The sequence below is a fragment of the Lucilia sericata genome, unplaced genomic scaffold (genome assembly GCF_015586225.1).
Source record: "Lucilia sericata isolate MDLA Ls3-8-SP2 unplaced genomic scaffold, ASM1558622v1 Contig000760F_arrow, whole genome shotgun sequence".
Taxonomy (NCBI): domain Eukaryota; kingdom Metazoa; phylum Arthropoda; class Insecta; order Diptera; family Calliphoridae; genus Lucilia; species Lucilia sericata.
Window position 1 is genome coordinate 45,807 of NW_023994757.1, and position 13,801 is coordinate 59,607.

The 13,801-nt window shown below is 34.0% G+C and overlaps 2 protein-coding genes and 1 pseudogene across 2 annotated transcripts; 2 read left to right on the forward strand and 1 right to left on the reverse strand.

The window, feature by feature from the left end:
• Window positions 1-2,689: 2,689 nt before the first annotated feature.
• LOC119607912 lies at window positions 2,690-7,939 on the forward strand. Its single transcript, XM_037962054.1, has 8 exons — window positions 2,690-2,897; window positions 2,958-3,645; window positions 3,701-4,289; window positions 4,344-4,615; window positions 4,678-4,869; window positions 6,407-6,528; window positions 6,586-7,276; window positions 7,342-7,939. The coding sequence occupies exons 1-8, from the start codon at window positions 2,690-2,692 to the stop codon at window positions 7,937-7,939; spliced, it is 3,360 nt and encodes a 1,119-aa protein (XP_037817982.1).
• Window positions 7,677-13,497, reverse strand: LOC119607910 (pre-mRNA-processing factor 6). Its single transcript, XM_037962051.1, has 6 exons — window positions 13,273-13,497; window positions 12,889-13,206; window positions 11,577-12,777; window positions 10,566-11,519; window positions 10,023-10,492; window positions 7,677-7,908 (listed from the first exon to the last, which is right to left on the reverse strand). The coding sequence occupies exons 1-5, from the start codon at window positions 13,368-13,370 to the stop codon at window positions 10,268-10,270; spliced, it is 2,796 nt and encodes a 931-aa protein (XP_037817979.1). The 5' UTR covers window positions 13,371-13,497; the 3' UTR covers window positions 7,677-7,908; window positions 10,023-10,267.
• On the forward strand, window positions 7,958-8,545 carry LOC119607919 (annotated as a pseudogene).
• Window positions 13,498-13,801: the final 304 nt, after the last annotated feature.

The window sequence follows — 13,801 nt, forward strand, 5'->3', positions numbered from 1 at the left end:
TTTTAATTGATGGCACGTGATGTGGATTCATTTTGTTTTGTTATATTTTTTCTTTAGTTAAACACAGTTATTAAATGCAATAAAAAATTTGAATATAAAAAAAGATTTATGAAAAATATTGACTTTATTTTAAATGTGTTGAAATTTCCAATATATTGCGTGACTCTGTGGCAGTTATAAATTCAATTTTGTAAAAAAAAAGGCTTAATTTGCTGGGAGGCAATTTTGTTGGAGCTAGTTTAATGGCTAGAAGTTTGAAAATTTAAATAAAAAGAAAAGTACATGACCTAAGCTAGATGAAGCCTGGCATTTCAACGAAATCGAGATCGAGTTGAATATTCTACACGCTACGAGACACTGGACTATAACCTCGACATCAAACTGCATTATATATAGAAGTATACAGTTTTACTATAGAATCGACAATAGAACCGACTATAGAATCAACTATATACTCGACTATAGACAGAATAAATGTTCAACTATAATGCGGATTCAACTACAGACAAGATTAAAAACTATAGACTCGACCATAGACTCGAATATAAACTCAATCATAGACTCGACTATAGACTGGACTATAGACTCGACTATAGACTCAACTATAGACTCCAATATAGACTGGACTATAGACTCGACTATAGACTCGACTATAGACTCGACTATAGACTCGACTATAGACTCGACTATAGACTCGATTATAAGCTCGACTAGAGACTCGATTATAAGCTCGACAATAGACTAGACCATAAGCTCGACTGTAGACTGAACTATAGTCTCCACTATATACTTGACTAAAGACTCAAATAAGTCTTGGCTGCAGACTTTAGTTCGACTAATAATGTGGACTACAGTCTCAACTATAGACTTGACTGTAGATTCAACTTCAGATTCGATAATAGACTTGACTATAATCTGGCCTATAGACTCGTCTATAGTCTGGCCTATAGACTCTGCTATAGTCTGGCCTATAGACTCTGCTATAGTCTGGCCTTTAGACTCTGCTATAGTCTGGACTATAGACTCGATTATAGTCTGCACTATAGACTCGACTATAGTCTGGACTATAGGCTCGACTATTGTCTGGACTATAGACTCGACTATAGTCTGGACTATAGACTCGACTATAGTCTGGACTATAGACTCGACTATAGTCTGGACTATAGACTCGACTATAGTCTGGACTATAGAATCGACTATAGTCTGGACTATAGACTCGACTATAGTCTGAACTATAGACTCGATTATAGTCTGGACTATAGACTAGACTATAGTCTGAACTATATACCTGACATAGTCTGGACTATAGATCTGACATAGTCTGGACTATAGGCTCAACTTTAGTCTAGACTATAGACTCGACATAGTCTGGACTATAGACTCGACATAGTCTGGACTATAGACTCAACTATAGTCAGGACTATAGACTCAACTATAGTCAGGACTATAGACTCAACTATAGTCTGGACTATAGCCTCAACTATAGTCTGGACTATAGACTCGACTATAGTCTGAACTATAGACTCGACTATAGTCTGGACTATAGACTCGACTATAGTCTGGACTATAGACTCGACTATAGTCTGGACTATAGACTCGACTATAGTCTGGACTATAGACACGACTATAGTCTGGACTGTAGACTCGACTATAGTCTGGACTATAGACTCGACTATAGTCTGGACTATAGACTCGACTATAGTCTGGACTATAGACTAGACTATAGTCTGGACTATAGACTAGACTATAGTCTGGACTATAGACTAGACTATAGTCTGGACTATAGACTAGACTATAGTCTGGACTATAGACTAGACTATAGTCTGAACTATAGACCTGACATAGTCTGGACTATAGATCTGACATAGTCTGGACTATAGGCTCAACTTTAGTCCAGACTATAGACTCGACATAGTCTGGACTATAGACTGATCTGGACTATAGACTGATCTGGACTATTGACTGATCTGGACTATAGACCTGACTACAGTTTATACTATATATATACTCGACATAGTCTGGACTATAGACTCAACTATAGTCAGGACTATAGACTCAACTATAGTCTGGACTATAGCCTCAACTATAGTCTGGACTATAGACTGATCTGGACTATTGACCTGACTACAGTTTATACTATATATATACTCGATTATATTCGAAATTATAGACTCTTCTATATCTCGACTACAGATTCGACTACGGAATCGATTGTAGACTCAACTTCAATCTCGAGAACAGACTCAATAAACTCGAATTTGTACTCGAAATAAAGACACGACCAGGACTCGATTATACTCCTCACGGTATGTAGTCTCGACCATAGACTCGATTACCGAATTTTTTCTAGACTCCAACCGCAAGTAAGTACCAATATGTATAATATATTTTTCAGACAAATCAAAAATTCTGTTGCTATAATTTTTCTATAACAAATTTTCACTTTAACAACTTAATACGACAATTTCCTTTAAAACAAGGAAGCAATTGAATATTAAAATAATTTTCAACAAATAATCACCTATTACATGTTGTTTAACGGTTGTTTCCTAAATTTTATAAGACTTTAGAAAAGGGGTGGGAAAAATACGCTATAAAAACCAAAACACAAGACAGAATAGATGGCAAACTAGCAGCAGAAGTTAAGCAGGAAATATAACTGATAAAAAAGTGATACAAAATAAAAACAATGAAATTGCTAATTATAGCAATAGCATTGCTATTTTATGTGGCTAAAAGTGTGGAAGACAATTGTAATAATAATAAAGGCAACAATAAGTGGTTGACATCAGTAAGAAATTTGAAAAAGGATTCTGTTAAAAACATAACTTTGGCATATTTTCAATACCATGGTGTACGCAGTTTAAACTTGATAGTATGTCCGGCTGAAAACACAGGTATTAAAGGGAGTAAACTTTCCAGTTTTCCAGTTGTTAAAGAAGTTATTAAAATTTCAGCTCCAAAAATTTCATCAATAGTTTTATTTTATATGGAACATAATCTACCAGTACGTGTTTGGTCGGGTGAGGATTATTTATCCGAAATGCCCAAGCGTGAGGTGTTTGGTCCACCTATAACTTTTCGTGAGATTAAAAATGATACCCATCGACGTCCTTTAAAACTTAAGCTCGAACCTTTGGCCCATAAAACGGGAGTAATTTTGATGGATTTCAATACACCCTGTGCTTTGAATGTTTTACGTTGGTCGGCTGCCTCGGAAAATAACTATTTCAAAACCAATAGCTTTTGGTTGCTGATAACAAAAGATATCGCAGATTTAAAGGCTTTAGAAGATGAGGATATTTTCTTGCCACCCGATAGTGAAGTAAAAGTTTTAGTAGAGGAAGTAAATAAGAGATTTTCTCTAGTGGATGTCTATAAAGTTGCAGCCTTTAAACCTTTAAAGCATAACATTGTAGTGGGAAACTTTTCGGATGTACAGGAAATGAGCAAAGCTTTAAGTTCCTATGGTTCTGTTATTTCCCTGAGAGAAGATTTGGAGGGTATTGTTTTTAATACCGGTTTAGTGATCAATTTTCCCGATATGTTTACCGATATAGAAGATTTATCTTTAAGACATATTGACACCATGGCCAAGGTTACTAATCGTTTAGTGGTGGATATGGCCAGGAAATTAAATTTGAGGTTAGATCAGTTTTGTAGCTTAAAATTTTTAATTTTCTTTATTTTTCCTTTACAGATTTAATACTTATCAAACTGACAACTATGGCTGGCATAAACCCAATGGCTCTTTTAGTGGTTTAATGGGTCGTTTTCAACGTTATGAATTGGATTTTGGCCAAATGGCTTTTTTCATGCGTTTAGATCGCACTAAAGTGTGTAATTTTCTAGTAGAAACTTTTCGCATAAGAGCGGGTATAATGTTTAGACAGCCTCCTTTGTCCTCGGTGGCCAATATTTTTACCATGCCCTTTGATATTAAGGTATGGATTTGTTTGATTATATTGGTAGTGGTTACAATTTGTGTATTCGCCTTGGAATTGGCTTTGTCACCGCATACCCATGAAATGCATTACTGGGATTGTGCCATCTTTGTTTGGGGTGCTATGTGTCAACAGGGTTTCTATGGTTCGGTTTCTAATCTTTCAGCTCGTATTATAATTTTCACCACTTTCGTGGCCACCTTATTTCTGTTTATTTCTTTTTCTGCCAATATAGTGGCTTTATTACAAAGTCCTTCAGAAGCCATACGTACTTTAAGTGATTTGAGTCATTCTTCTTTGGAACTAGGGGTAATGGATACGGTATACAATAGAGTGTTTCTGAATGTAAGTTTAATTATTTATATAAGTTTAAAATATAACTTTCTTTGTGCTTAAAAGGAATCTACTGATCCGGTGACTAGATATTTGTATCGCAAGAAAATTTTACCCAAAGGTGAGAGTATATATATGAGTCCCGCAGCTGGCATTAACAAAATGCGCTATGAAACCTTTGCCTTTCAAGTGGAGCTACAAACTGGCTATCAAATTATAAGCGATACTTTTAGTGAACCAGAGAAATGTGGTCTTAAGGAAATGGAACCTTATAAATTACCCATGATAGCAGTGCCTACACGCAAGAATTTTCCCTATAAGGAGTTATTTAGGAGACAGTAAGTATTGCTTTTAAGGAAATCTAAATCCCCAAGCTAACTGCCTTTTTTCTTTTTTATAGATTAAGATGGCAACGTGAGGTGGGTCTTATGAATCGTGAAGAAATGAAATGGTTTACCCAAAGACCCAAATGTGAAGGTTTGGGCCGTTTTGTTTCGATTGGTTTAAAGGAGTGCCGTTATGCTTGGGCTGTTTTAGGTTGGGGTTGTCTATTTGCTTTGATCGCCCTGGGCTGTGAATTGCTTGTGAAGAAGTTTTTGAAATAGATTAATCTTTAAAAAATATACATCATCAAATGCACAATGTAGTAGAAGATATCTTCAGTATGCTTTATTTAGTATAAATACACCAGAAATTATTAAATAAACTTTAAAATTTGACACCATACTTGCGACTACGGATTCATCGTTCCTGATTGACTGGATACGTAAGATGATGAGTTGCAGAGTATAATTATTATTAATTCCTTCGATCCTGATAGGATTATAGTAAAGTGAGATAGATACACTTCATTTCTTTGATCTTCATAGTTTTCCTTTAGGTTTTGGCGTAGTGTTTATCCAATTTTTTCTTTTTATTTCATATCTTACTTTACAATTTGGACTGTCAATCTCTGCTAATTCAGGTTTGCTATACTCCATATCCAGTGATGATTCTTCTTATCGTTAAAATATCATAACTTTAAGATTTTGTGAAATTTACATCTTTTTTCTTTTTATTTCTTATTTTACTTTGTTCAATATTTTGATTTAAAAATATCCCTCGATGTGTTACTTCTGAATATTCCAACCATTCTGCTTTGCGAATGTGAGAGCTATATTTAGACATAAGTCTGTAATTCGTCAGACCACCTTTTCCTTTTTTTCAAATCCATCTGCAAATTTTTTCTTTTTATTTCTATTTTACTTTTCCACACTAAGAATCATTTGAAGCACTTTAACAAAGACATAACTTTATCTTAAGTTCCTTTTAGAAAGGCCATAGTTTTCTCCATTTCTCCAAACATTCAATACATTTTTTTCTTTTTATTTCTCGTTTTACTTTACAACTTTGAATTGGTAATTTCCTTTAACGCCATGACAGCAAACATTTCAATCACAATTTACTTTGATGAGCTTTTAATGGTTAATAAAGCATGTTGTTGTTTAATTACAAATGTTTCACGGACTACACTTTTTTCGTTTTACAGGCAAAGCTTGATTTTTTCTTTTTATTTTCAGTTTACTTTTGTTTAGATATAGTACTTTTTAAGTCTTCTACACTTCACTTTACAAAAAACCATAATTCCTTAGTTCTTAGCAAAATGATCATTATAATTTTTTTTGTTTCTTATTATATCGCCTTACACTTTATCTAACAACTTAATTTGGCAATTTCCTTTAATACGATGATAGTGAACATTACAAGCATTTCAACAACTATGTATTTACCTTGACTGCAATTGTGCTGCGTGCGTAAATGAACGTGTTGTCCCATAATTGCTGGCAAAATAACGGAAACCATGTGCTGGCTATAGGAGGGGGGGGATGTAAAGCAAAAACCTAACATGCAATAGAGTGTGCTGCTTATAAAAAGCCAAAGAAAACCAAAGACAAGTTAAGATTGTGGTGAAAAGATTAACACGAACAGCACAGGAAATACGCTTGATAAAGGATAACAAGAAATATTGCCAAAATACAAACGATGCAATTGCTAATGCTTTTAAAAGCAACATTGCTACTTTATGTGTTAAATAAAGTTAAACAATGTGATCAAGTTTTAGCTGTTAAATCATCTGTTAATGATAACAGCAATCAAGAGTTGCAAGGGGTAGGAAAAAGTGTTTTAATGCAAGACATTATGCTGGCATATTTTCGTTATCATGGAGTACATAGTTTGAACATTATAAGATGTCCTTCAAATGAAACTTCAAGTAAATATAAATTATTTCCAAGATAATTAAATATTACTGTTTGATTTTGTGTTAAAGCTCTTAAACTTTCCTCTTTGGCCTGGTTTTTCTTAAAACACAACATGCTGCTGCATGTTTGGTGGGGTAGGGATTATTTACAGGAAATGCCTGAGCCACCCTTATATGGTCCTGCTAATACATTTAAAGTTTTTTCAAATGACACTTATCGTCGTCCTTTAAAGTTTAAATTAGAACCTTTGGCTCATAAAACGGGTGTGCTATTAATGGATTTCAATACTCCCTGTGGTTTGAATGTTTTACGATGGTCTGCTGCCTCGGAAAATAATTATTTTACAACTAATAAATTTTGGCTATTGACAACCAAACATTTCTCGGATTTGACAGCACTAAATGATGAGGATATATTTTTACCCCCCGATGGAGAAGTTAAAGTTTTAGTAAAAGATCCAGAGAAAGGAAGATATTCCCTTTTGGATGTTTATAAAGTAGCCGCCTTTAAGCCACTCAAACTTAATTTTGTGCTACAGAATTTTAACGAAGTTAAAAATATGTTAAAAGCCTTAAAAAACTATGGTTCGGTAATATCTTTAAGAGAGAATTTGGAGAATATAACTTTTAATACCGCCATGGTAATAGCCTTTCCCGATATGTTTACCAATATAGAAGATTTGAGTATGCGTCATATTGATACCATTTCCAAGGTTAACAATCGTTTGACCATAGAACTGGCCAATCAATTAAATATGCAGTAGGTGTTTCAATTTTCTTACATTTTATAAATTATAAAAACTTTCTAACTACTTTTTAATTTAGTTTTAATACTCACCAAACCGACAACTATGGCTGGCATCAACCCAATGGTTCTTTTGATGGTCTTATGGGTCAATTTCAACGTTATGAAATGGATTTTGCTCAATTGGCCATTTTTATGCGTTTGGATCGTATGGCTTTATGTGATTTTGTGGCGGAAACTTTTCGTGTTCGCGCTGGCGTTATGTTTAGACAGCCTCCTTTGTCAGCAGTGGCCAATATATTTGCCATGCCTTTTGAGAATGATGTTTGGATTTCTTTGGTAGTTTTAGTTATTGTTACCATTTGTCTATTTGCTTTGGAGTTATTATTTTCTCCGTATAACCATCAAATGGATTATTTGGATTGTGCTGTTTTTGTTTGGGGTGCCATGTGCCAGCAGGGTTTTTATGTGGCGGTGGGTAATTGTTCGGCTCGTATTATAATTTTTACCACTTTTGTGGCTACTTTATTTTTGTTTACCTCATTTTCTGCTAATATTGTGGCTCTATTGCAAAGTCCTTCGGAAGCTATACATACTTTAAAGGATTTAAGTCAATCTCCCTTGGAAATTGGTGTACAGGATACAGTCTATAATAAAATATATTTTACTGTAAGTTAGCTTTAAACAAAACACTTGCTAATAAATACTAAACTACTTATCACTTAAGGAATCTACTGATCCTGTTACAAATCTTTTGTATCACAAGAAAATTGCTCCCAAGGGGGATAGTATTTATATGAGACCTACTATAGGTATACAGAAAATGCGTTCGGGTATGTTTGCCTATCAAGTGGAACTTCATACGGGCTATCAAATTATCAGCAATACTTTTAGTGAACCGGAAAAATGCGGCCTTAAGTCTTTAGAGCCTTTTCAGTTGCCCATGATATCCATACCTACGCGTAAAAACTTTCCCTACAAGGAACTATTTAGAAGACAGTAAGTTTTTTATTATGGAAAGGGATATAGATTATTATCTTGTTTATTTCTTTTAGATTAAGATGGCAACGTGAGGTGGGTCTTATGAATCGTGAAGATCGCAAATGGTTTCCTCAAAAACCCAAATGTGAGAGTGGTATGGGCGGTTTTGTTTCCATAGGCATAACCGAGTGTCGTTATGCTTTGGCCATATTTGGTTTTGGTTCTTTATTTGCTGGCGTGGTATTTTGTGCCGAGTTGCTGTTGAAGCATTCGTTTAAATTATGGAAATTTGTGAAGAAATGAATTTGTGAAACGAAGGAATTAACAGATTTTGAAATGTATTTTACTTAATGAAGCTTTTGGAATAAAATGTTACTGGGTGAAGTTTAGTTATATGTAAAATTAAAAAAGCTTTTTATGAAAAATTTCATGGAAAAAGATTTGAGAAAAAGCTTTTTCTAAAAAAATTTTTTTTTGGAAAATAAATAAACGTTTTATATAAAAAAAGCTTTTTCTAGAAAAAATGAAAAAAGCTTTTTTGTAAAAAAGTAAAAAAAGCTTTTTTGTAAATTTCAATTTTTGTCTAAAAAAGCTTAAAAGGATTTTTGTGAAAACAATTTCTAGCCAAAAAAGCTTTTTTTAGAAAAATTTTATGGAAAAAGATTTGTGAAAATAAATAAAAAATTTATAAGAAAAATGCTTTTTTTTAAAACTGTATGGAAAAAACTTTCTACTGAAAAAGTTTTTTATGAAATTTAAGCTTTTATATGAAAGAACTTTTATTCGAAAAACTTTAAAAGGCTTTTTGTGAAAACACTTTCTAGCAAAAAAAACTATTTTATAGACAAATATTTGTAAAAAAAAGCTTTTTGTGAAAATAAGCTTTTTCTAAAAAGGCTTTTTGTGAAAATAAGCTTTTTCTAAAAAAAATATTTTTATGAAGATAAGCTTTTTCTAAAAAAGATCTTTTTATAAAATTCTATTTTCTAAGTTTTTAGTAAAAAAAACTTTTTATAAAAAAAAGTTTCTTCTGAAAAAGTGAAGGGTTTTTCTGTAAAAAAGGCTTTTTTCTAACAAATTTTTAGTAAAAAAATCTATAAAAAAGTTTCTTCAGGAAAAAGTAAAAGTTTTCTCTATAAAAAGCTTTTTATTAGAAAATCTTTCTACTGAAAAAGGTTTCTTAAATAAACTTTTATGTGAAAAGCTTTCTCTTAAAAAAATTTAAATGAAAAAGCTTTTGGTGATGACAACACCTTCTATTGAAAGTTATTTTATGGAAATATTTGTGACAAAGCTTTTTGTGAAAATTTTTCTAATGTTTTTTTTTTTTTTTTTGAAATGACTAAAAACAAGCTTTTTGTACAAAAAGGTTAACTATGAAAAAGCTTTTATATAAAAAAAATTTCCATAAAAAGCCTTTTATGAAAAATTTTTGAAACTGAAAATAAGTTTTTTAAGAAAAAGGGTTTTGATACAAAAAGCCTTTTGTAAAAAAGTTTTTTATGATAAAAGCTTTTTTAAAAAATAATGTGTAAACAAAATATTTCTAAAAAAGCTGTGTATCAAAACAGCTTTGTTAAAAGCTTTAAGTTTTTGAAAAAAAGCTTTTTTAAAAAATGTTTTTTTTTTTTTGTATGAAAAAAGGATTTTCTAAAAAAGCTTTATAAGGAAAAAGTCAGCTTGGGGAAAATTTATTAACTTTTTCAGTTTAAAGTAAATCTTGATTCTTTTTTTCAAAACTACTATTCCAAACTACAAATTTAAAGTTCTTAAAACTTACATTTAAAATCTTCTGCCAACTTTGGAAACTAATTTACAATTATGTCTCTGAAATCAGCATCAGCATTTTAGGAATCTTGCTTTTTAAAATCAATCACACAATCAAATCCATTCTGATAGGCGAAGAAAACACTTATTCTATTATTAGTTTGTGATTTGTTTTGGAAAATTTTACTGGCAAATTTTAAAAATTCTTTGTTTATTTTTGTTGTTGTTTATATTAATTGTTGAAAAAAATTAGTTGTTTTAAATGGGTATAGATATCTCCTTAACGACGGCCTTTAAAATATCTGGAGTCTTAAAACACCAGTTTTTAATATTCTTACTAACACTACACCAGGCTTCGCCATGTTTAGGCTCCGAGGCTATACAACGTTCTAAAACCTCTTGCTGTTGGGTTTCGGTGCCATGCAGCAATTCAAATTTATAGAAATAAGCCCAGGCATCACCCAAATCGGGATCGATTTTAACCTAGAAATAGAGATAATTTAAATATTAAGATTTAGATCCTAACTAAAAGTATTTGCTGTTACAACAAACTTACTGTGCGATTAAACCAATCCCGGCATTTGGAGAATTTATGTTCAGACCAGAAAAGTTTGGATACTGCTAGCAAAACATGAGGATCATGTTCACATTTCTTTAAAGCATCTACCGATTTGGTTTTTCTTTGTGGTTTAGATTCCATGAATATGGCTTCTGCCCATAGTTCACCCGAATTGGGACATTCCTGTAAAGCTCTAGCCATCATAGTGCTGGCTATTTCCTTTAAACCAGCTCTCAGTTCCACACGTATGGCTTCTAGCCATAAAATGGGTGTCTTAGGATTGCGCAAACGTCCTCTTTCTAAGATAGATCTAGCCTTGGTTAATACTCCCTTACGTTCTTCTAGATTAGCCGATAGCAACCACAGGGGTATAGAAGTAGGACATTTTTTGATGCCTAGATTATAGGTGGCGGCTGCCTCTTCCAAACGTCTTTGTTGCTCTTCTATTTGACCCTTCATCATCCATAATTTGGGGAAATCAGGGAAAACTTCTACTGCTTCATCTAGCAGACGTGAGGCCTCATCCAAGCGGTCTAAAGCCCATTCTAAACGAGCCGATTTCATCATTACTCTAGGTGTGGGAGCAGAACCTCTGGCCTTAGCCAGCAAACGCCTAGCACGTTCATATTCAGCATTTTCGGATTCCAATTTAACAGCAGCCAACCAAATATCTTCGGAATTGGGATTAGCCTGGAAAGCCAGGGACAGAATACCTCTGGCAGCGGGTACATCACCAGCCAACCATTTGGATTTGGCACCCATAAGCCATAAGACCTCCGATTTGGGACAATGAGCCACAGCACGTTGTAGCAAAGCTTCCAAAGACTCGCGGGTACCATGATTCTTTTCGAAATAGGCGGCCCTCAACCAAATACTCTTCTTAGAGGGGAATATCTGCAAAGCATGAGCATAAACAGCTCTAGCGCATTCGAAAGCGTTTTCCTTAGCGCACTGAAAAGAAAAATACTGTATTAGTTGACAGTTATACAAATTTATTTCTATACTTACAAAATCGGCATCATCCATCCAGGTTTGTTTACGATCTTCTTCCTCCACACTTACACCTATGACCGCCTTGATAATAGCCTGACAGCAATTAACAGCTCCTGATTTCTCTGCTTCTATGGCCTCTTGGAACCAATGTTCTCTGTTAATTTCTACACCATTGGCCGCCAAAGAGGTCAAAGAACGATCTATAATCTTTTCCACCATGTGTATATTACCATTGGCCTCTTCCAGTTTGGCGGCCGTAGTCCAAATTTGCCTATCAGTGGGTATATTTTCGCGAGCCTTATTCAGAACCTTACGAGCATTTTCATATGTCTCAAGACGAGCCAAAGCCAACCACAATTCCACACTAGTGTTACAACACTCTACAGCTCGAGATAATAGAATTCTAGCATCATCAGGATTTTCCAATTCCACAGCAGCCTTCCATAATCTAACCGAATTGGGAATATGCTCCAAAGCCTTGCGGTAAACTCTTCTTTTGGCTTTAGTTTCAGTTTCTAAATCGGCGGCCTTTATCCAAATACGGACCGAAGTGGGTATATGTCGTGCAGCCTGGGCAATGACCGCTTTAGCGGTATCTATGGGCTGTAAACGAGCTGCTTCTAGCCATAAATCTTCTGATTGGGGATTTATCTCACAACCGCGCATAATCAAATTACGAGCCATTTGCACCTTACCAGTAACCTCCTCTAAACGAGCTGAGGCAATCCAAGCGGGCGGATGATTGGGATTAGTTTCTCTTACACTCTTAAGCAAAAGACGAGCTTTCTTTATATCATTAATATCACCACCATAAGTAGGAATCATACTCTGCAAATCGGTAAGATAACCCTTGGGATCTACTACCGTCTGACCGGTTACCGAATCAGAAACTTGGGACAGTTTGACATTCATAAGAGTATTACGAGCCTGACCTATTTTACGCAAATCTAAATCTCCAGTAGGTGTTAACATGCCCGGTGTAGCTACTCCGGGCACCATTGATGCCAAACCAGAGGAAGGATCTATGGTAGAAGAAGATTCTCCTCCTAGATTTCTAGCCAATACGCTATCGGGTAGAGGAGTGAATTTTTCAGCTCTGGCATTACGTTGTTTCCTATTACGACTGTCTCCCACTTCGGGTATGTTAGACCATTCTTCGGCGGTAACGTTGGATAAAGAACGTTTTAAGTCCGAAAACTGTTGTTGAATTTTGGGTCTGGGAAGGAGTGGTTAAAAATGCAGAAGAAGATAACAGGTTATAAGGAGGTCCAAAAGGAAATTTAAAGAAAATTTTTTGAAAAAAGATAATTTTAACAAAAAAACTAACCTCTCTTGACGATATCTTTCTAAATCTTCCCTGAGACGACGATCTCTATACTCCTTACGTTTTTCATCCATACGCTTGTCAATGGAATCATAAATAGCATCCGCCTCCTCATCATCCTTATCATAAGGATCTTTAGAGAATAAAGAACCACTGTAACCACTAAATTCATCATAATTAGAATCATTCAAGTCTTCATCCTCCTCTTCTTCCTCATCCTTCTTTTTGCGTTTGGCCGCTGGTGGAGCATGACGATCATCGGAAACATCATTGGCATCGCGGGCAGGACCAATATCAGAACGTGTGGTAAAACCTGTAGCACTATAAAACAAAATATTTATTAGTTTATATTTGAGTATAGAAAAACAAGACATTTTTTCAACTTACCCACGACCGACGCCAGCCACATAGCCTAAAGGCGCGGGAACTCCCAAGAAATGTTTTTTATTGCGATTAGCTATAACCGCTGCTGTTACATTTGACATTTTTTAGTTTTTTATATGGAAATTAATAAATTTTAATTATTTTTCTTTATTTTTTCACTAAAATAATTATAAACGTTTTCTGTTTATTTTCACTAGCTTGCTGTTGGTTGAAAAAAATTGTTGTACTAAACAGCTGGTCTATAAGAAAAAGTGAAGCCAAGTTTTTCTTCTCACAACACGAACAATGTTGCCATTTATATTAATAAAAACAATAATAAATGTACCGTTGCATTGTTTACTTTTCAAATTGTTATTTAATTGTTTATTAATCACTTTTTTAATATTTTCTTGATAAAAATATATGGTATTAACTTCTATTATTATGTTATATTTATTTTTTTTAATGTTGTTGAAATTCTACCACCTTTATAAACAATTTGTTGTACTTTCAGTCGGTGTTTATTAAAAAAACAATGCTGCCAAGTTTTTCT